The sequence below is a fragment of the Phalaenopsis equestris genome, unplaced genomic scaffold, assembly GCF_001263595.1.
Source record: "Phalaenopsis equestris unplaced genomic scaffold, ASM126359v1 Scaffold000036, whole genome shotgun sequence".
In the NCBI taxonomy this organism is placed as follows: domain Eukaryota; kingdom Viridiplantae; phylum Streptophyta; class Magnoliopsida; order Asparagales; family Orchidaceae; genus Phalaenopsis; species Phalaenopsis equestris.
This window is the reverse complement of record NW_018164478.1, coordinates 970,006-993,694: the sequence shown is the minus strand read 5'-3', so window position 1 is coordinate 993,694 and position 23,689 is coordinate 970,006. Positions and strand designations below refer to the sequence as shown.

General features: G+C 35.8%; 2 protein-coding genes across 2 annotated transcripts in view; one reads left to right on the top strand and one right to left on the bottom strand.

Annotated features, from left to right (window-relative positions):
• The window catches only part of LOC110018773 (vacuolar protein sorting-associated protein 51 homolog), a 129,371-nt gene extending 128,895 nt beyond the window's left edge, over positions 1–476 (bottom strand). The window contains exon 1 of the mRNA XM_020716204.1: positions 120–476. Within this exon, the coding sequence (XP_020571863.1) occupies positions 120–305 (186 nt within the window). The 5' untranslated portion in view covers positions 306–476. The remainder of the gene's footprint in view (positions 1–119) is intronic.
• An 11,050-nt stretch (positions 477–11,526) lies between these two features.
• LOC110018847 (telomere length regulation protein TEL2 homolog) overlaps positions 11,527–23,689 on the top strand; it is a 47,049-nt gene continuing 34,886 nt past the window's right edge. The window contains exons 1-4 of the mRNA XM_020716305.1: positions 11,527–11,790; positions 11,972–12,000; positions 12,072–12,174; positions 12,899–13,073. Coding sequence (XP_020571964.1) covers positions 11,604–11,790; positions 11,972–12,000; positions 12,072–12,174; positions 12,899–13,073 — 494 coding nt within the window. The 5' untranslated portion in view covers positions 11,527–11,603. The remainder of the gene's footprint in view (positions 11,791–11,971; positions 12,001–12,071; positions 12,175–12,898; positions 13,074–23,689) is intronic.

The window sequence follows — 23,689 nt, the reverse complement described above, 5'->3', positions numbered from 1 at the left end:
GTGATTCCCAAATTAGCCATAAACTAAGGATCAATGAACTCGGCTGCGTCCCTACAACTAGATCTAATTCAAAAAACATTTAAAAGAAAACGAGGGAATAAAATGGGATAGCAGTTTACAAGGATAGACATGTAGAGGTCCGAGTCGAAGTTGGGCGAGTTTATGGAATCAGCGGGCGCCAACCGCCCGGAGCTGCTGCTTGAACCGCCGCCGCCGGAGGTATTGGTGGAGTAGAAGCTCGCGAGGAGATCCCGTGTCCTCTTGGCCTTCTCGTCTAGAGGCGGCGAAGCGTTCTCTAAAGCCATTACTCCTTACCGTTCGAATCTCACTCTCTCCTCGTCTCTCCCTCGCACCCTTCGCCCCCCTCGATCTCCAGTCCAACGTCGTTCCGCTTCGCCCGCCTGATGTCAATACAATTCTCCGCGAGCTAATTTGATCAGAGTACGGGTTGGGTCGTATGTGATGGCTTCAAGGCCATTGGGGGCTCATGTCAAGGAAAAATAATTACATGCAAAGCTATTTGTAGACACCAATCTCATGCTGAGACATGATCCATGCGTAAAAAATAAAAAAAATTAAAACACACGACCCAGCTCGACCCACCCGTCATAGAGCTAACTAAATATTTTTTTTTGTTATTTATCATTATCGTCATGTTATAGGAATATTCTCTTGAGCTATTCTGAATAAAAGATCAATAATATATTAAATAACACATGAATAATACATAAAATATTCAGAATAAAGTGAGAGAATATTTCTATAACACAAAATATTCATAAATCCTCAATAATACATTAAATAACTATAAGTTATTAATAAATATAAATTATGACATCTAAATAAATTATTTTCATTCTATAACTCACTAATAACAAACTAATAACACACTAATAACACAACATAATAAAACACATAATAACACACATAATTACTCAATTATACACTATCTAGCTTACAGTATAACACGTGGGGAATATTCTCTGTGTTATACTACGGGTTATAACGTCGCCCCATGTGTTATACAACCGTCATATAACACTCCCCTAGCCCGCGGTATAACACGCATGGAATATTTCTCAAGTTTTATACATCGAGCTAGGGAGTGTATAATTGTATTAGTATGCGTTATTAGTGTTTTATTATGTGTTATTAGTGTGTGATTGGGTGGGGAAATATTTTTATAGCCTCAATAGCGCATCAATAACGTTAATAACGCGGAAAATATTTAGAATAACGTGGGGGAATATTTTTATGCGATGAAATATTTATATAATGCATCGGTCGGGCCAGTTTACGCATTTTCATTATTTTTTTAATTTTTTATTTTTTATGCAGGTAGGCCGGTCTTCCACGTGTCAGCATGGATTTAACTACGCAGTCAGCTCTTCATGCGGAGTCCTGATGTAATAATTATTCCATGCTAACTCATATGAAAAACATTTTAAACCACATATAAATTTTATATGAGAGTCAAATTATTTATATGGAAAAACTCTATAAATGAAAAAGAAATCAAAAGGCTTCTCTAAATTAAAATAATTTGTTATGTCATGAGGAGCACAAAGCTCCACACTTTGCATAAATTTGATAATGGCATATTATATGATTATGTCAAAATCATAAATTATTTTAAATAAACTATCATATATAATTGCATAAGGATAGTTTGAATTATAGTTGTTTTGATATGACTACTAGGGCTCTCGAAATAGTTCGTTGTTAACGAACCGAACCCGAACAATTTTTCTTACGCTCTATATAAAAATGGGCCGAACACGAATAAAGATTTATTAGTTCGTGTTCGGCTCATTTTGGCTCGAAATAATTGCAAAAATGACACTGAATTTGATGTTATTGATGATGAATTTTTCATATGTGAGAGTAGAGATAACAAATCATTATGTTGGGGTACTTTTTTAGAATTCTACTACTCGGAGCAATTCCCTTCACACTGAACCAATTTTGAATAATTTTACACTGAATATTAAATACTGGGACAAAAATACAATTATAATCATTTGTTGACATCGAGGATATCCATGGAGGGTGCACGCATTAGTGTGTGCAAGTAGTTATTCATTCGAAATCAAAATAATAGATTCCACATATTTATGCCTTGGAATTAACAGATCAGGAAATAAAATGGTCACAATTAGCTGGACAACTCATGAGATACAAGATCTAGTTAAGAAATCCAAACATTCCTCCAAATCTCTTCAAAAACAACTTGGAAACAGACAATATCTGCAACTTAATATTTGACATTTTGTGTTAGATATGCAAATACGCAAGGGTTGAGAAAATCTGCAACTTTAACTTAGGTATTGCACATGCAAGTAAAACTCTATAATTTTGCATTTGAAACCTATGACTTCACATTTGAAATTAGATTTTATATATGTAAATGCTTTAAGATTTAGAAAAATCTGTAATTTAACATTTGAAATTAAGTGTTAGTCATGTAAATGACATAAAAAATGTATATTGATATGCTATATAGATAATTATATGAGAGAATATAAAAAAATTTGGCAAGTGATAATTGTGACTCATTTCAGATGCATTTTTCATTGTGCTTATATGCATTGTTCCAGACCAATGTAATAAATAACTAAAATATAAGAGTAAATGATTAACAAAAGATTACTTTCACAACTAAGGCTGCAAAGTTAAAGAATTTAATGTTCACAACAGTCTTTATTTGCGCAGTGCAGCTGATTAAATTTTTTTCAAAATTAAGATATGACAATTGAATAATTTCACGAAATTACAAGCTGCTAAAGCTAATTGTTCATTGTTAATACAAAATGTAGTAAGCCTTAGTCTAGTAGCATCTATTGCTTAGATTACGTGCATATTTCATGAAGTTAATTGTTCATTGCTAGTACAAACTGAAGTAAGCCTTAGTCTCGGAGCATCCATTACTTAGATTGCATATACACTTCAAAATAACAACATATGGAGGACAACTAAAAGTACTAGTGTAGCTACAATTACAACCATCATAAAAATTATATTCAAGTAAAGTTTCTTTTTTATAGACTTGTTGCGACTTAGCAGATATTCCAAAGTATCCAGTCCTCTAGAAAGGTTGGTATTAGCTGACGTTTGCTTGTCTTCATAAACCCACTTGAAGTAATCGTAGTTGCCTTTCATTATATTGCAAGGACATTCTTAGAACTTTCTTTTCCGATTATGACCTTTATAAGTGGTGAATAGTACACATTGCTGTTTACAATTACTAAAAAATGCAGTATGAAGTTAAAACAAAACTTGTCCTTATAAAAAATGAGGTCAAAACCATAAAGAGAGGTAGCTCAGATGTTCTCGGCAGTTACTTGAAGCGTAATGGTAGGATCAAAGATGCAAGTCTCCTCCAGCTGACCATATTCGATCTAAGTCATCCAATATCTGCCATTTAAATTGACTGGCTCGAAGGCTTTGAAAGAATGTCACAGAGTCATTGAGCAGAGCACATATATAGGAACAAGAAAGCAATAAGGGAAAAAAATTTAGATTAAAGAGCAATACCACCAACCCCGCGTTCTTTATAAATATATGAAAACAATAGAAGTTGAATTGTTGCGTAGGGGAAAAAATGAAACTCTACACGAGCTTTTAAAGCACTATGATAAAAGGTCACATCAACATATAAAATGAGAAAGAAAATAAAATTTTGTTCTTAAAAAAACTCCAAATCATAAAAAGGACTCAAAAACTATTATGAGATAAAATACTTCAGAAGAAAATCAATTGTCGCTTCAACTGCGACATGCCCCAACCAAAAAGCCTCTTATATAATTTTTTTTTTCAAAACTAAACTTTGATTTAGATAATCCATCTTGAGTAGAACCTGGAGTATCGAGAATCTTTCATGGATGTCCTGCAGCTCTCGATGAAGAGTGTCCACCACCTCCTCCGCTTTCTCCACACAAACCAATATCTCGTACATCTCCTCTCATCGTTTGATCCTTTCCGACTGAGCGAAGGATCAAGAGTCGTCAACCCTTGCTTGGCCCCCGTTCTGCTACTGTCATCATCTTGGTCAGATTCTTATTGATTTTAGCCAGGTCTGGATCCTCACCAAGGTCTCTCAAAGCAAGGTCATATGCATCAAGAGATAACATAAAGCAAAATGACTTCAGTAAAAGTTAAAATCCAATAAATAAGACTGAGCCTCCTAATATCCAGGAGTCAATCAAACTCAGACGTAGTGATCGATACATCACCCTCACTGTGTAATGGAAGAGCATCAACAACTTATTGTATGCCCCATTCGATTGTCGAGTCTTGTGTCGCAATAGATGGATGGCCTGTCGAATCGATGGTCAGGTTGGTCCGCTAAACATGATTTCGCTTATTGCTGAGGAACGAATTAGACAACCCCACTTTATTCGACTGTGAGAGGGCAATCACCTTTCTCTTCTTAACAACAACTTTCTTCATTCTCTCGCCTTTCCAGTTGTCCCACCCTAAGTTTCCAAATAGAAAATTTGATCGAGTCATAATTAGGGATGTCACCCGGCAGATTTGATATGTTATCCATCATAAAACGAGTCATAGAGCAATTGAGAATGAAAAGAGATTCATTGCACCTTATTTATGTGAATTAACAGCAACAAAAAATCAAGTGAGATTTTTTGTTGAATCATTAATTATGATAAATGTGTTATATTGTTGTAATAAATTCTCTTATCCCGACAACAATGTCACTTTCAAAAAGTGAGAGAATTAGTGAAGTAAAATATATACATGAAAATGTTGTTTTTTGTTCTTTTTAAAATTCAAAGTCGCCAACTTGCCTGCATTATGTCATCGTCATATGATTCCTCTCTCAAAATAAATCTCCCTCCTGAATATATAAATGATTTGAAGATACGATAAATCAAAAAAGATGGGATGTAGGCCAAAAATAGACTAACAAAATTTAAAAAGAAACATGAAGGGCTTATGTGTAGATAATCCTCCGGTGATAGGTTGAGAGTATACGTTTAAATACGATCAAATTGAAATATCTCGAAACAATTTATTCACGAACAAAATCCCTACATAAGACATCCATAACTAGAGAAGAAAAAAGAATATTTTTTTGCTTTGAGATCAAGAGCACTCCGAAAGGAACACATCGATTTGGTTAATTACATCTCTGAAGATACCCAAGATACTATTGATAAAAGAAATCTTGCTTACATTATCGTGGTAACTTGCATAATGGGTCACCAAAATGATGGCTATTTCATAGTAACATCACGATGCTTTTAAAGCTCTCGCTAAGTCACGTGACAGAGAATCAATTATTTTTATACTTCTACTTCAATCTTTGAGAAAATGAAGGTGGTGGTATTTCTACAGTAATTTTCATTGATTTAATAGGACTTTCTGACTCACAATGAAAATCTTCACCATAATTTTTATTTTCCACCCCATCTTTTTCAATTTTAACTTCTCGTTGAACTCCTTCTAATTCTTTTCCACTTCTCATTTGAATAACTTTAATTTGCTTCTTGTTCTGATCTTTAGGAATATTTCAACATTACTAGGCAATGTTCCTAGAGGTATATTACCAAGTGCAGTAACAATACATCCCAATTGATTTTCCTTATTTCTGATTGCAGCTCTTTGACTCTGTAATTGACTTCTCATTTGCAATATTAATTCTTCCATTGATAACTTTTTCTTCTTATTTTGTAAATTATTAAATTATGGGGGGTAATAAGGTTTATAAGCTTGATTTCCTTGATGGTTGGAGCTTCCCACTGGGTTCACAGCATTGTTTCCCCATTGTAGATTTGCAGTATTCAAGTTATTGTTACTCCAACTAAAGTTTGGATGATTCTTCCATCTTGGATTATAATAATTGACATATGGATTATTAGAACGATTGTTTATTGCATTTAAATTCTCCTAAGAAGATTGAGATTTTATCATTTGTCCAAATGAGCTCTCCTCAAACACAGGTGTTGTTTGAGAGTAATTCATTTCATATTGATCTATCTTCTTTGATATAACAACTATTTGAGCAACTAATATAGCTATTACATCAAAATCATGAATACTAGCTATTGTTTTTATTTAACCTTTCTGAGGGTCATTGAAAATTATTAATAGTCATCTCTTCAATTAATGAATATGTTTTATCAAATGGTTTTGACATTATGATCCACCAGAAGCAGCGTCAATTATCAATTTAAGGGATCCAACCAATCCATTATAAAATGTTTGAATTATTAACCAATCTAATAACTCATGGTGTGGACACTTTCTAAGGAGATCATTAAATCTTTCACAAGCTTCATAAATTTATTCCCCTTTAAACTGACAAAAAGATGTGATATCATTTATAAGCTTAGCAGCTTTTTAAGGTGAAACTTTTGAAGGTGGATAATATTTACAAAAAAAATTTTGTGATAAGTCTCCCCAAGTCCTGATAGATCTTGGTGCTAATGAGCTTAATCACATCTTAACTTTATCCTTCAGTGAAAAAGGAAAAAGTGTAAGTCCGACAGCATCATTGGACACTCCATCATATTTAAATGCAGCACACAATTCTAGAAAACTAGTAAGGTGTAAATAAGGTGTAAATAAGGTGTAAATTTAGATCTTCATTTGGTGTTACAACAAACTGATTATTTTTATACCATTTAAATAATAGAAGGTTTAAGCTCAAATGAATTGACAGCTACAACAGGGTTTTGTATACTCAAATGAATTTCATTCGTTGTAAAATTAACACAATCCCTTAAAGGTCTCTGATGATGTTCATTTTCATTTCCAGCATTATTTTAGTTGCAAGTCATTTTGCTAGAATGATTTTCTCTTTTTGTTATTTTCGAATTTTTCTAACAGTTTTGTCTAATTCAGAATCGTATGGTACTGAGTTTTCACATCTTAAACTACGCATAAACAAAATAAAAAAAAGTAATTAAAAATAAGCGATACACTTGAACAAGAAAATGTTCAAACTAAACTACAAATGCCTTTTTTTCTTTTTATATTTTAAAATAAAATAACTACAATTTCCTATTATTCCACTGCAGCAACGCAAAAAACTTGATGCGGAAAATCGGGAAAAATTGATATTAAATTAATAATAATGATGCAATATAACTCAAACATTAATGTAACTTTAATGAAAACGATTTATATTTAAAACTACTTTTTATAGTCTCAATTCCCTTTTACATATAACACAAGTCTACATATCACTCAAGTAATACAGGACTCTAAATGAGTCACAGATATCGATCCCACACGAAAGCTGGAAATATATATAAGCTAGCTATTTATATTCTATTGTAAACTAAAAATACAAACAAAGTAAAATATGAAGTTTGAACTTAAACTACTTAAGTGAAATACTATTAAATATGCAGATGTACGACTATGATAAGTAAATTAAACTAGATGTTGAACTTTTAAAAGTAAATTGCTGAAATAAAATAAATATTTTTGTTGACTAAGAGTTCAAGTATGATAAAACATCATTCCCATTTACAATGAAAATATGACATGTGAAGAAATTTAAATAATTTGAAAAATATATTTAAAAACTGTTTTGTGTCAAATATAAGCAATCTTATTCTCTACCCCAGCGATATAAAAAATATTGACTAATCCAGAGTTTATCCTCTAATTCTGTGGTTAGGCTGGGAGGATACCGACTATCACTATAGAACACCTACTACTCCCTCACCCAAGGGCTAACATGCTCGCATTGGTTTTCAATAAATTAAACCAAATTGGGGATTCTTCTAATCCGTCACCTTAAAATCTTCAAATTCTACATCCAACGAAGTATATTTCCCTATTTATTTGCACCCAATCTCACAATGAAATACTCTCCCATAAAATCAAATGTGATTCTCCATTTGTTGTAGAAATTATATACCCTTTTCAGAATATATATTTCTCAACACATTTTAACAATTCAATTGCCTAGATCGAAAAATAAATGAAGATCAAAGTTCAAATCATCACAAATTTTTGACATTTAAAATCGTAGAAAACAAAATCAATTCATCACAAAATAATTTCTTCAAAGCAGGGAGAAGGATAAATAAGACTGCTCATAATTCATGAGAAAGATACAATAAAACACGAATTTCATATATAAAAACAAGTTTACAAACAAAAGAAATGAAAAATACAACTTAATTCACAATCCTCCCCAAGTAAATCCTTAGAAGTTCTCTCTAAGTCTTTCCCTCTTTACAATCACTCTCAATTCTCTCTTAAAAATGTAATGAAGAAGAAATCTCTCACATTCCCTCTCCTCTTACAACCCTAGAAGAAAATCTCTTATTTTCTCTCTCTCTAACTCACGCCAATTCTCTCTCTCTCCCTCTCATCACACTCTAGAAGTTCCCCTTCCTTTTTGGGTTGCTTCCTCTCAAAAGAGTTTCAATTTTCTTTACAAAACTCTAAAGTCAAAACTTTTAATTTCAAAAGATGCGCCTCATTAATCCAAGAGTCAATTCCCTTCAAATTAGAATCTTCCATAGTGTCTGAATGCATTGAATCACTCCATTAGGTGTTTAGAACAAGTGTCCATTTGAAAATTTGTGCAAAGTTTATCTCAAACCGCCTTAATTTGAAAATGTCGTGCCGGGCGCATCATGCACCAAACCCCAAAATTGACTGTTTTTGCTCTAAATTTTGATTATTTTGTCATTTTTTCTCCAAATGCCTAGAAATTATATACCTGCAACAATAACTTAAAAATATATTTTTTTTAAAGTGTAATATTACAAAAAATAGACATAAAAATGATACTCAAAACAGTATATTATTTTGGTGTATCAAAGTTCGCCCTATGATTCCTTTAGGAGAAATTGTTCACAATTTATAAGATGAACTGACTACAAATCTTTTTCATCTTACAAATCCCAAGTATTTCAACTCCTTAATGAAAGGTTGAAACCAACGATACCAAGGGAAATAAGAATTTTGATTGATTTTGTTTTGGGCTAAGGTTTTTGCAAGGATAGTCACTCAAACCTGCAGAGATTTTGTTCACGACAGATTCCAATCCTGGCGCCTTTATATAGGAAAACAACAAACTACCCCTAATAATCTCTAACACAATCCTAAGGTTGTGTAAGAAAAGGAAAAATGCAAGGGTACAAGTGCATCATCCACGTGATGTTTGATGATATCCACAATTACAAAATATGAAGATCTCTTCAAGTAGGATGGTGGCTCCTTTCCTCCTTCTCCCATGTGTGAGAGGAAGCTCCCCCAATATAGGAGATGACGACTTCTTCCCTTCTCTAAAGTCGAGTAGAAGCTCTCCTTTTGGAAGGAGACATGTCGCTTTCCCTCACTCTTAAAGTCTTCTCCAAACTCTCTATCATCCTCTTTCTTGAGATTGATGGTAGAAGAGGAAGAAAAAGATGAAGAAAAAAGATTTTTGGTGGGAGAGAATTTAGGGAAGAAGAAAAGAAGAAGGTGTTTTTCTTAGCTCAATCTTCTCTCCAAAACTCTCTCTCTTTCAAATATCTCTCCCGACTTCATTCTCTTTTCCATAAAATGTAAGAAAGAAGAAGAAAGATGAAGCACTCTTAACACAATGAAGCAAGAAAAATAAGAGATAGAGGGAAGAAAAATATGAACGAAGGAGAAGAAGTCCTTCTTCACTTGGGCTCTCCTCCCCTAGAAATCTCCCTTCTCTTTCCTCTAGAGCTCTCTCTCAGTTAAAAAAAGGGTGGAGGATCACCCACAAAAATGGGCTCTCCCAACTCATTTTGTTTGCTTTTCCATACCAAACAAGTCTACACAACTAACTAATTGCAAAGAAAAAAAAGGAAAAATCTTGATTTTATCTTTCATCGCCTGCCTTTGATGCCTTCGATAAGCTTCACGGGAACCATGCAAAAGTTTCTCATAATGGTCCCCTTCATCTGACATGAAACAGACTGAAATGAAGGGATTTAACAAAGGAAAACAAATTGGGCACTTAGGCCCCGCATGGGCGCAAAATTGTCAATCCCTCAATTTACGACATTTCTTTATCGGGTGCAAAAACGGCTATAGTGTTGTAGAAGAGGAGGGATCTTCGGTTAGCAAAATATCACACTCAGAAAGTTGGGCACCCAAGCACCCATTGATAAAATCGAGTTCTTTTGATCGCTACTCGAGAGGCTGGCGCAAAAGCACCCGCCATGGTGGTGCTTTAGCTCCCAAAGAACAACTTGCGCAGATGTATGGGCACTTTTGCGCACAAGCCCCATAGGAGCTTGGTTTTTTGCTGTGGGTGTGCACATAACTTCGCGCGGATGGTGCTTTATTCTTGGACTAACAGGGATCGTCCAGGAGTGAAAATAGATTCTCCCACAGAATGGCGGACACTGGGGGTGCACCGTATTCGTCGCATGGGGCCAAGTATGACTCAAACGATTTGAAACCCAACTTTGCACCTGGATGGCCTTTTGAAGTTTTTATCGATTCAGAAGTCACAAAAGACCATGTCTCGTTAAAGTAACTAAAAAATTAACATTTGAGAGGTTTTTAATTGAGGATGTAAGTGTTAATAGGCATCTTGGCCCCCCACACGGGTGTTTGATGACTTTCCTTGGCCACTAGAGGATTTGAATAAATAGAGCATGACCTCTAAACACCAAGATATACATTAAACATGTCCCAAGTTAGAATTAACGTCGCCCCATGACGAATTCTTTCAGGTGGGGCTAAATTGAGACCAACTCTAGTTAGTACTTGAGACGCGTACTGGATGGTTTGGACGGATGTCCCGACCTATAGGAAGCTGTAAACAGTCCAGTAGCACTTAAGTGGAGATCAATATATATGACATCCAAAAGGATACCAACAAATGACATCACTAAGCTTGAGGAGAACTAAAGATCTATAAGGGAATAGTATAATGAATAAGGGCCCACCAACCCAAGTTCATAAAACCTACATGTCTTATCAAGTGAAGCTTCCCCGAGCCATGTCAGCAGGGCAAAAATAGATAGAACCACGACACGACCCAAATACGAACAAAGGATACAAGAATGAGTTACTCAACCAAAAATGAGATAAATGTGTGTTCAAGCCACCTATCACAAGAGAGTCGATCTAAGATAAGATACAATTTCATGTTATCTCCAACAATCTCACAGATGCCAAGAGAGTCATCATCATGGGTCAAAGATCAACAATTAGATCATATTGACTGATTGACCCATATCGACCAAGCTTAGCCGACCGAGCTAACCTCGTAAGCTGAAATTAGTTAAGCTTATTAGCTGACGAGCCATAGAACAATTGGACAATAAACTAATACACATAAAATGCAAAAAAAAAAAAAAGTCCCTAGTACGGAATAAATCTGTTTTTAAATAGAATTTACTAAAATTGGATTTATGTCATAATTTTTGAGTAGCATGATAAAATAAGGATGGATGGTGAGAAAAATTGATTTAATGAAAGGTTGGATTTAATTTTTATTTTTAAAATATTTGGCTGTATTAAGTTAAATACTCCATGCTGCCAAACACCGCCTAAGCTCTTCTTTCCCTACCCTTCGCCGCCAACACAAACGCAGTAAGGATCGGAAAATCCAGTTTAAACGGATTGAACGGCAGAGCAGAGGAGACACAATGGTGAAGGAGGACGAGGGCACCGTATCAGGCCGGTTGGTGGAAGTCGAACTGGAAACCCTAATCCTGCAGAAAGTGGAAGTAGTCTCCTCTTTGATTGTTTCCGCGAAGCACGTCGACCAAGTGATTTGTGCCCTCCATTCCCTAGCCGTTCGTCTCTTCCCACTCGATTCCTCTATCATATTAGGTATCTTCCGAATAGTATATTCTCTATCTTCTCTAGTATTTTTTTGAGCAAAATTTCCGTTGAAGTATTCGATTTTCAGTGACTTTAGATAGGGCAGTTCCATAGAACAATTTTATTTGTTGTAGTAATTTCTTGATTAGCTTTGAACGATAATGCGTGCGCATCTATGCGTGTTTTGTAGGTGCTAGTGATCCTCAGTACGCAAGCCAGGTACCTTCTGAACTCTATTTTGTGTTATCTCGGTTTCTGATTGTGATTGCTCACCTAAATTATTTGTTCAGGCGTTGGCTGCTGAAGTCTCGAATGATTCTGAAAGAGATGAGTGGAAGCGTGTTTTTTACCATGGGGTCGCCTTTCCTGCCATGTCTAAGATGCTTATATACAGTGCGTTTTCTTCTTTCATTCCGTAACTCTTTCATCTGTGCTCTTTTAATACAGCTTATATCAATATATTTTTAATTACTTATTGGTGATTGCAGATATATTTCCTCATTTTCTGAATTGCATTTTTTCCTAAGTATAACAAAGAGAAAATGAATTTATTTAACTTTTCCGGAAAAGGATATGAAGTGATTAAAATGGCGACTATATTCAAAGTCTTTAGGGGCTTTTTGGTCGCCACTTTTAAGCAGGATTTATTGAGGATTTACACTAAATCATGCCAAACGGAAAAAAATAGAATGCGTAAATTCAACAGATTCTTAAATCCTGTTTTTCCTCCGTTTTGCTTTAAATCCGGGATTTATCAAATGCCGTAGGAAGTGGAATTTACGGGATTTAGAGAAGCTGAGGCGTGTGCCAAGAGTGAGATTTAGTAAATCCTATTAAAACATACCAAACTGTTTTCAGGATTTAAAACCTTCGAGATTTCATAATTCCAGATTTACAGGATTTACTAAATCCTAATCAAACTAAATCCTACTTGCAACCAAACAACCCCTTAGTGTTAGGTGTTATTGCAAACAAGTTGAAATGAATCATTAGTTCCTTACATTTTCTCTACCGAGGAACAGTTTTGCGACCCAAAAATTTGAAGTTAAAACTTGTTCCTGATAATGTAAAACGTTGTTTGTTTGACACTGCGTTGATTTCATATATTTCTTTGCAGATGTTACGTCTAGTTGGTTGAATTTATTTTCTTCTCGAGCACGCAAGCAAGTTTATGATTCATTCTTTGTGGAAGGTCCCCCTTCTGAGATCATTCAGGCCTTGGTTCCTGCTCTCACACAAAGTGGAAACACTGATAGAATTAAGCTCAAGCCTATTTATTCAAATATTGAAAGGTGGTAAACTTTTAAATTTGCAATCTCACAGCTATTTTACTTTTCACTGTTTTTAAAGTTACACGACCATAGATATTTTGTATTTTTGTTTTTTATAGTTGATGCCTGGAATAGGTAGAATTTGATGTTCTTTCCTGAACTTGAAACGGTTTACTACAGTTGAAGGCCATTTGTGGCACTTGCACCCTGAATGTACCATTGTCCTATAAAGAGATTTTTCCATGCAAATGTCTCCTAAACTCTGCATTTCTTCACTTTGGTTCGTAAGGCCTAGTAACAATTTGTTGGTTCCATAAATTTTTTATTATCGCACAATTGTTGCTTGTATGAAACTTGCTAGGAATGTAAATTTCGATTGACAGGCCATTTTCTGTTGTAATGATTTAATGTATGCGGCATTTACATACATACCACACAATTCTGATGTATTTACATATCTAAAACTTAACTTTGATACATTTCTAACACCCAAATATTTCATATTTTATAAAAATACCACTATCACTAAATTTTAGAATGTGAAATACATCTTTTCAAGCATAGGTAACATAGTATAAATGTAAAAATTAAGGTTTTAAGAATTACATGACATGTATGTTACTTAATGTATTTTTCTCTCTTAAACGAACTTTACCTTTCATAAAGCTGATGAAGCAGAACACTCTCTCACATTTCAAATAGTATTATTAGAAATGAACTTGCACTTTCAGAGGGAATATAATGTAAAGTTTTTAACTTTTTATTTTTTTTTGGTGGTTGGTGAAGTTTTGTGTTGGCTAGGGGGTTGGGTGTGATACGGGAGTTAACCCAAACAACAATAAAAATAAACATTATTATTGAAAGCAAATCAATGATTACAACTAAACACACTTGAAAGGAAATTACAACGATAACCACAAACAAACTCATCTAATGTGTATTCAAAGGGTTGGTGGCTGGTTTGGCGGAATGGATGGTAGGAGGGTGGTTACGTGGCTGTGGACGGCTATAGGAGGGGAAGGGGGAGCTGTGGTGCAAGTTGGGGTTGGAAGTTGGTTGCAGGATGAAAGTGGGGTTGGGATTGGTTGGGAAAATAGGATTTGTGGTTGGCTGTAAGGGGTTTGGCTGCGTGTGGAGTGATGCGGTTGTACTGCATGGAGGTTGACAAACAATGACAGCGGGAAGTGGGCTTATCACAGCCCCACTACCCCCCCCCTTGGTAGGGTCTATCGTAGTGCGACAAAGGTTGAGAATTCGAACAACCAATTCTCACCATCACTCGTCTCTACTTTTATATTCAAGACATAGTGAGTGATGAATTATTTTAACTGGATCGTCACAATATGCGCGATACAGTGCATTTTAAATACAAACTCGGAAGCATGAAAGTCATATCATCCAAAACATAAACTATACAGAGCTGATAAATCTAATATAATACAAATACACAACCAAAACATATGTATGAGCTCCTAAAACTATCGTGCAAAAACTGTACTACGACACACCTGACTACTCGTCTTAGTGTTTGTTGCCTCTACCTGGAAGGAAACAATGATGAATGAACAACAACTAGCTCAGAGAAATATCCATGGCTGACATTATATTTTATATATGAAAAAGAAACAACGTGCATGTTCGTATGAAACTATATATGTCTACACATAAATCTTAACATGCCAGCATAATGAAGAACACGAAAAGAGAGCACACACATGTATAAAAATCAAGACTGCCGTTTAAAATGCAGGTCATAAGCTTGAAATCGTAAATATAATAAAAAACATGTTCATAATATATTATTATAATAATGTCATTTCATAGACGTCATATTATAGTAATGTCACTTGTGGAATGTATATAACTCAACTAGACCTGGGCGTTGGGCAGACCGGGTTTGACGTGGGTCGGGGTTATTCGGGCTTTGACTAGTCAAAACGGGCTCAGTCCGGGATTGATCCCATATTTTATTTATAATTTAATAGTCGGACCCGCCCACTAAATCGGTCGGGCCGTCATTGGCTTTAAAAGAAAAGTGATTTTATACAAAAAAAAAAACAAATAATAACATCTTTAACATTTTCTCTCAAATCATGTTGTTAATTTAAAATTTTTAAAATTATGTAATATTAATGTGAATCATGTTGTTAATTTAAAATATTTAAAACTATGTAATATTAACGTTTGAAACATGAAATAATGTGCGATAAGAGTTTTAAATTGATTTTGCATGAATTTTTCTTATAAATTTAAATAAATTTGATATCAAAATAAAAAGATTTTTCTTACACATGAAATACGCAAGACTTTAAACTGAGAATATTTCAATATGTAAATACGAAGAAGTTGAGTAAAAAACCGCAAAAAAAAAATTATATACATACTACTAATAAATTTTTGTTTGATTATATATCTAACACCCGGACTTCAATTATGCATATTTGCCATTTTATTTATGCATGAAAGTTGTATTTTATTTAAAAAAAATTAAAAGTGATAATTTTTTTGTGATATAAAATTTGGTTGGTATTTATATAAAAATTAAAATTTATAGCTGGATAAGAGTCGTCTCAAAAGCTTGTGATCCCGAAATATATTTATGAGACCGGGCCAATGGGTGGGTCGGGCTCATTCGGGATTTGACTAAGTTTAGGATCGGGTTGAACTCGCAAAATTTTATTTTTTTCATAGCTAAGCCCACACAGTCTAATCAGGCTTATGACGAGCCCGTCAGACCATCCGCTCAATGTTCAGGTCTAGGCTCAACTATTTCCATGTCCTTTCATCATAAGTCGTCATTATGTTTCAAATGCTATATAAACTACCGATAAAGGTCGGAATTCTTCTAACATAGTAGCTAACATTTCCCTAACATTTTGTCACCGCCTAATCCCAACAGTTCTCAGAGTTTCGTCCTTGTAAATATCAAGAGTCGGGAATACATCCCCACATAATACTTGCAAACCCTCATGTAATAGTTTACTCATAGCATTACTCATGATTTTTAAATCACCACTCTTGCATCAAGCATTTATCAGACATTAGATTGTCATATGCATAGACATACAATATAACAAATGAATACATGCAGGAAATTCACATCATATGCATTGTCATATGTAGCATAACTTGATCATAACATTACATGTATCGTCAGAAAAGTAAATGCGCATTCAAACTTTCAATTACAGATATCCTTTTACAACATGCAGGAAGTTCTAAATGCAGTCATGTCAAAATAGAAATTATATGAAAACCCATGCAGAATTATTTTTCCTTAAATTAACACAAGATTATTTCAGCCAACTTGATGGAGCAGCCCTACGACAATTGCCCATACGCTCATCTCGAGCTCGCCGCCTCGTATAGACAACCTGAGATTATATTTTTTTTAGAATTATTAAGAATATTTCAATTATTGCTTACCTCAAATTGCTCTCTTAACATCTAAGCTTACACCTTTCTACCGCTAACTCCTATGAGAAATAATCTCTCCATGTTCTTGGCTTCAATAGTTCCCAACAATAAATAAATAAATGAAACAATTAATATTTACTTTAAGAATACCGACTATAAATAAAATAATTTATATATAATATAAATTCATTAACAACCTACCTTCCCATTCCAAAATCCCTCATAATTTTGCTGTAGAACACCTCCTATACTTCTACCCGAGAATTGATTGGTCACATTCTTTTAAATTTCACAGCAGAAATAATGTTACAAGGGATTATTTGGGTCCAAATAATTACATATAAAAGTACATGACTGAATATATGATATATATCTCACCTCAACCACCCAATCTCATCATTAAATTTTTCCCAGAGTACTAAAACAGAGAGAAATTAGTTCTCTGTTTTATCACTACAAGCCAGGTCTCGCTCCATTCCACCAATCCACTGCTGTCTTGCGATTCCGAGCACAGTGGCGGAAGGTCAGAACGAAGGAATACATGATCTTAAAACTTATCTTATGGGCGTGTGTATGTGTGTATGTATACATAGACACCGCGCGCGCTCGCGCGCACACAAACACATATATGTAGTAATTTTACTTAAAATTAAGTTAATCCCTGGCGTTGCTTTTGCATCCCACCAGTACATGTGAATATAAGTAGGAAAATTAGATTACTACAGTAAGCTGATTAATAAATCAGTGATTATGTAAATTAAGTAATGATTATAATTTATTTAATTAGTTTTTTTTTAAACCACTTATATTAATAATCTATATGTACTATTATATATCAATTTGATCGTTACAAAATAAAGAATTTTATAAAAATAATTCGATTGAATTTCGGGGAATGCAAAATTTGGGATATTTTTAAAATTTTCGACTTTACCCTGTTTCTTGAAATTTGGGTGTGACAACTCTCCGCTTCTTATAAAAATTTTGTTCTCTTAAGTTTTCACTTTATTAGAATAGGAAGAGTTGTTTCTGTAGCTTGTCTTCTTTTTCCCAAGTAGCTTCTTTTTCAAACTTGTGCTTCTACTTTATCTTCACAAAATGAATTTGTCTGTTTCTGAGCTTCTTGACATCAGTTGTTAAAATCTTTTCAAGCTCTTCATTATATTTTAGATTTTTTTTCACTTCAATATTTTCATGTGAAATTCTCTGTTCTAAATTTGAAATCTATTTTTTTAACATAGAAATGTGAAACATTTGGCGTATATCTGACATATCTGTAGTTAACGCTAATCTGTAGGCAACTTGACCAATCTTTTCTATAATTTCAAAATGACCGATATACTTGGGACTCAGCTTGCTTTCTTGACCAAATCTTGGTGTACCTTTCATTGGCCTAACTTTCAAAAATACGAAAACTCCAACTTCAAATTCGATTGTTTTTTGCGTTGGGTCGTGGTATTTTTACTATCGATCACGAGCAACTTTCAATATATCTCTAATTAAGCTGATCTTTTCTATGGCTTTATCAACTAGCTAGAGACCTAACAATTAACATTCACCAACTTCAACCCAATTAGTGGAGTTTTGCACTTTATGCCATGGAGTGCTTGATAAGGAGCTTTTTTGATGCTGGATTGATAACTATTGATGTAAGTGAACTGAGTGTTAGAATGTGATCTTCCCAATTTCCTCCAAAGTCGAGAACACAATGCCTTAACAGATCTCCAATACTTGAATTGTTCTTTGTGATTATCCGTCAGTTTGTGGATGAAATGCAGTGCTGAAATGTAACTTCGTGTCCAAACCATGCTGAATGTCTTTCCACAACCCGAACGTGAATCTTTCGTCTCTATCAAAAATAATAATTTTTGGAATATCGTGCAATCTGATGGTTTTTTTGACATACAATTTGGCTAGCATTTCCACTGAATCTGTCTGTTTGATAGCCAAAAAGTGAGCTAACTTGGTTAATCTATGTATAATGACCCAAATGCTGTCATGACCTTGTATGGATCAAGGAAATCTTGTAACAAAATTCATAGTAATTTTTTCTCATTTCCATTTAAGTATTGACAATGATTGTAACAATCCGTAGGGTTTCTGATCCTCAGTGTTTACAATCTGACATGCTTGACATTAAAATACATATTCAACAACATCATTCTCATACTTGGCCACCATGATGTCAACTTCAAATCTTTGTCCATTTTTCCGCTGCCTAGATGAATTGTATACCTTGCATGTTGAAATTCATGTAAAATTTCTTGTCTCAAATTATAATCAGCATGTACCCATAACTGCAACTTATATTTGATAATGCCTTGCGCTCGTGTCTTATAGTTGGGAAAACTTTGACTTAGTTCATCGAAGCTTTTGTCTGTATTTTGAAGCGGATGCTATTGTAACCTCTCAAGGTTGAAGGATCTCTGATTGTGGCCTTAAAAGCATATTGGATCCCACTATCGATTGCATTGTCCCCCAAAATAGATGAGTAGTCTTTCCCACTTGCGAGCAACCATCCATATTAGTCTAACCATATGAGAGTGCATTGTTGAACTGAGACTATGCCAAGTATGATCTGCGAAGTCTTCCAAAGGTAGTCTTAGGCTGGCTCATCCCTATCTAACGCGAGGATAGACTGAAATACTCTATAGTGACTCGGTGCCTCAATCTTGTTATCCTCTATCATCATTAAAATAGATTTTGTTGGCTCTTCTCCGTTGACAAGAACACCCATAATTTTAGACTCCGCAGATAGTAAGATAATGATACACTTTTCATCGGTGAATGAGTAAGTATTTCTGAACCCGTCATGCTGAGTCTTGCAGTGAAACCGCCATGGTCTCCCAACAAGACATGACAAACATCCATAGACACCACGTCGCACCAAATCAGATCTTGCAACTGATTCTCTATTAAAAACTCTACGAGACACCTTTTGTCAATGCTAGCTCCGTTCTTTCTCCTCAACCAAGCTAGGAAGTATGGCCGGGAGTTCCTTTGAGTTGTGAGGCTCAAATTATCCTTCATCTATGTAGATGCCACATTCTTGCTGCTCCCTCCATTGATTTTGTGACTACATACTTTTTTCCTTCACAATGCAACAAGTGCAAAATATGTGGCGGCGAAGCCACTGTTGATCCTTTATAGCCTCATGTTGTAGGTCCCGTCAAACTACATATCTCGCCCTCATCTGGTGGAAATTGGCATTTCTCACCATTTTCTTCAACTTCCTACAAGTCACTAATTTCCTCCATTGCACCCTACTCAGTGAAAGACAACTCGACTCGTCAGACAATTGAAAGCGATGTGCGCATATCCATGACATTAGAAGCATTTCCTACTGAGATTGTTTTGGGCGTACCATTCTTCTCTGACTTCTTCTCACTCTAAGTGGCTCTATCCTTCTTCTATTCTATATTCTTAACTCCTTAAGGTGCACTCTTGCTTATGTCTCAAATTGTGGTTAGTTGCTTGAATAGCAGTGGGTGCTTGCTCTGCTTCAACTTTATCTCCACCTATGCCAGGGTTTGAACATCACTCAAAGACCAGTAAAGCTGTTGCCGAACCGTGTTGTCGATGAGGGATTTCAGGTTTTCCGAGTACCTGACTATCGTGTGCTCCGTTGGCTCTGTCAGATCACATTACAACTTAAGCTGCATAAACTCTCCTATGTACTCCTCTAAAGCCCTTCTACTGTAGGCATTGCAGTCTAAAGAAAGATTCCGACGATAGTATAGGGGTAGATACCGTCGTTGTTGGTGGGAGATTTTTTTGTGTCGCCACACACCATAGAACTTTTTGAAAGACTTCTATTTAGATGATCAAACACAACATTTCAATGAATAATATATCTTCCCAAAGGAAGAAAATATTACCTTATAAAATGGGCCTAGTCACTTAGTTGATGAGAGCTTTCGTCAGTCTTCCAAAATTGGTTTTTTTTCCTTATTTTATGGGGGTGAGATAATGTTTATTTTACTTATGAGGTCTTATTACCTACAAGGGCAAACCCTCGTAGTTAATTACATCTCTAGAGCCGTGAGCCCTAAAGAAAACTCTGGATTAATGTAATGAGTTAAATTGTTAGAGATCGGACTTTCAAAGTAAGTGGAGGGTCCAAATTGGAAGAATTAGGTTCAAAGTGATGTGATTTACACCCGATGACGACATGTCATGCGAAAAAACCTAGACAAAATGTAGAATGAAATTTGGAGAGTGACAATTGAAAGGTTTGAAAGGGACTGATGATGAGTTTGAACTGATCAAGTGAAGTCAAAATATAAATCAGAGATGTTGGATTTGACTGACATAAATGGTTGAAAACCCTAGGTTTAGGATAGATTCAGGTAGAGAAGGATTTCTAAATGAGAGATTAAACCCTAGACTTTATAAGAAATTCTAAGGGTGGACTAGTCTAGACTTTGGGAATAACGTCCCTGGTCAAGATGACCACGACTTTCCGTCGTCCTGGGAACTTTGATATCCTTCGACTTTGACCAACCTCTTAATCAGGAATCCCCCTTAAGCACCGTAGCGTGGAGGGTTTGTAGTTTCGAAGTGGTCTAAAATACTTTCCTCAGTAATCATGAGTTTCTTCATTATAAGGTATTCCCTGTAGTTTCAAGGGATAGGTTTGTTGTTTTGTATGTCCTAGTTCTTAACACTAATTAGGTTACTTTTTAAACTAACAAATGCTTCAATATTCAAACTAATATGGAGTAAGTGTGTGACCCTCAGTTTGGTGTTTTAGTTAGCTAACCTAATGTCCATGCCATATCTACTTAGGTTCTGTTCACGTTCTTTATCTTGGCGTGTTTTAGCTGTTTATTTGAAGTTCAATATTTTAATTTGTCTTATTTCAATTCCTAGGTTTGTTAGTCATGTTGAGAAATCAAAGTTTTCTAAGTTGTGAGTTTGTTTTTGTTTGATGTTTGATTTTTTGATGTTTGTGGAGAAAACCGAAAATGTTTTCATCATTTGTTTTTTTTTAAAATTTTTTGTTTGATATTTGAACATGGAATAACATATAAAAAGAAACATGAAATAATACACATAAAATAACACATATACTTAGCCTTGGATTAGACTTGGGCTAAGGTTAGGCTAAGGTAAGCTGAATTCACAACTTAAGTTAGCTTAAGATTGAGCTAAGGTATGATGGGGGTCAATTGGTTTGGGTCTGGGTTGGGCTTGGGCTGGCTAGGATTGACTCGGTTTAAGTTTGGGTTGATCTGGGTTGAGCTGGCTTTGATATGGGTTGGTCTGGGTTAAATTTAGTGGTTGACTTGGGTCAGGTCTAAGTTGGGTCAAGTTTGGGTTGTGTCAGGTCTGGATTGGGTTAGATCTGGGTTAGATTTAGGGTTTGGGTTAGGTTAAACCTGGGCTGGGTCAGATCTAAGTTGGGTCAGACTTGGGTTAGGTTAGACCTGGGTTGGGTCAGACCTGGGTTAGCTTTAAGGCTTAGGTTAGGTTAAACTGGGTTCGATTTAGAATATAGTTTGGGTTAGGATTTGGCTGAGTTCGGGTCAACCAGAGTCGACCAGAGTCGAACCCAAACCCAAGCCTAATCCAAGGGTATTGAGTTGACTAACCTAGCTTAATTTAGGAACATAAACAAAATGCAATTAAAAGAGAGGATGGAAGCTTACCAGACGAGGTTGACCGGAGGGGATGTGGCTCGCCAAAATTCTTCTTTTCTCTGTGCTTCCTATGCTCGAGACCGAAGGGAAGTGTTGGGGAATGGAATCATCGAAGTATCTTGGAGAGCGCTGAAGACCACCTATTTATAGGTTGGGAAGACGATGCCAGAGCCCTCCGTGTCTGTTCGATTAGGTGGTGGGTCGACGACCGTGATGGATCAGATTGTTGGAAGAGCCAGATCGTTGCCGAAGAACGATGCGATGGTTCATGCTCTTATCCATGGACGAAGGCCAGGGATCAATGGCGTGTCATTGGGAGTGATCACGCGGAGTGGTCACTCTGGATATACCTGGTCGTGGTCACGCTCGCTAGTCCAAAAATGGGCAAGTGCAGTTGTTGGCCAATGTGGTCACATCGAACTAAGCAGTGATAATCTTGTAAGTTTTATATGACTAAAAATGAGGTTAATAGCTGTAACTCTCTCCATCTTCTCTTAGGTGGTAATCTTGTTTTGTACTTCTCTTCATCTCCAGGTTCTCGTACCACAGCGAGTCACTCTTCTTCTGCTTGATAGAAGCTAGTTTTACTTTTGGTATTTGACACCAACTTATATTCCAAGGCCCCCTCGATGGCCTGTAACCACTCTATGAAATCATCCAGATTCATTCTCCCCTCGAAATCTAGTATATCCAAATTCACACTTGAGCCTTTGTATCCTTCAATAGGTATCTCCTTTCTATATCCTCTAACAAACACTTTATTTTTGTATTCTCTAACGGACACTTCATCTCTTGGCCTCCATTGATATTGCATCTCAATGCATCGCGGTCTGTCTTCTTATCCGCTGGAATCATCCGTACGGAAGGGGTTCATGTATTCCTTCCTCCCTCCGCTTTTGATCTCGCTATTATGCTCACCAATAACCACTTCATGGGTCCTTTCCTTAATGCCATCAAGCCGTTGTAGCACAAGATGAACCGGTCCCTGTAACTCTTCCATGGTAAACTCCTGATCAGGTTACGACAATTGCTTCCGTGGTGGCATGATTAGGGCTTGGGCTGGGTAGGTGGAAGGTGTGTAAGATTAATGTTGGGCGAGAAATAAAAAAATTTGGGTAGAGGTGGGGTTGGGTATGGTTGAATGCTAGAAACCCTTGGATAGAACTTGGGTTAGACTAGCTCTGATACCAGAGCTAACCCAAACAACAATAAAAAAATAAATATTTTTGCTGAAAGCAAATCAATGATTACAACCAAACACACTTGAAAGGAAATTACAACAAATGCAAGTAATCTGAACTAAAATTTATTCCAAGGGGTGATGGTTGGTTGGTAGTTACGTGACTGTGGATGGCTATAGGAGGGGGAAGAGGGAGCTGCAGTTGGCTACAGTAGGGAAGGTGGGGTTGGCGGTTGGCTGCAGGGTGGAAGTGGGATTTGGGTTGGCTTGGGGGGATAAGATTTGCGGTTGGTTGTAAGGGGTCTGGCTATAGATGGAGTGAGATGCGGTTAGAGTGCATGGAGTTTGACAGATAATGGCGGCGGGAAGTGGGCTTGGACAACGACGGGAAGTGGGAA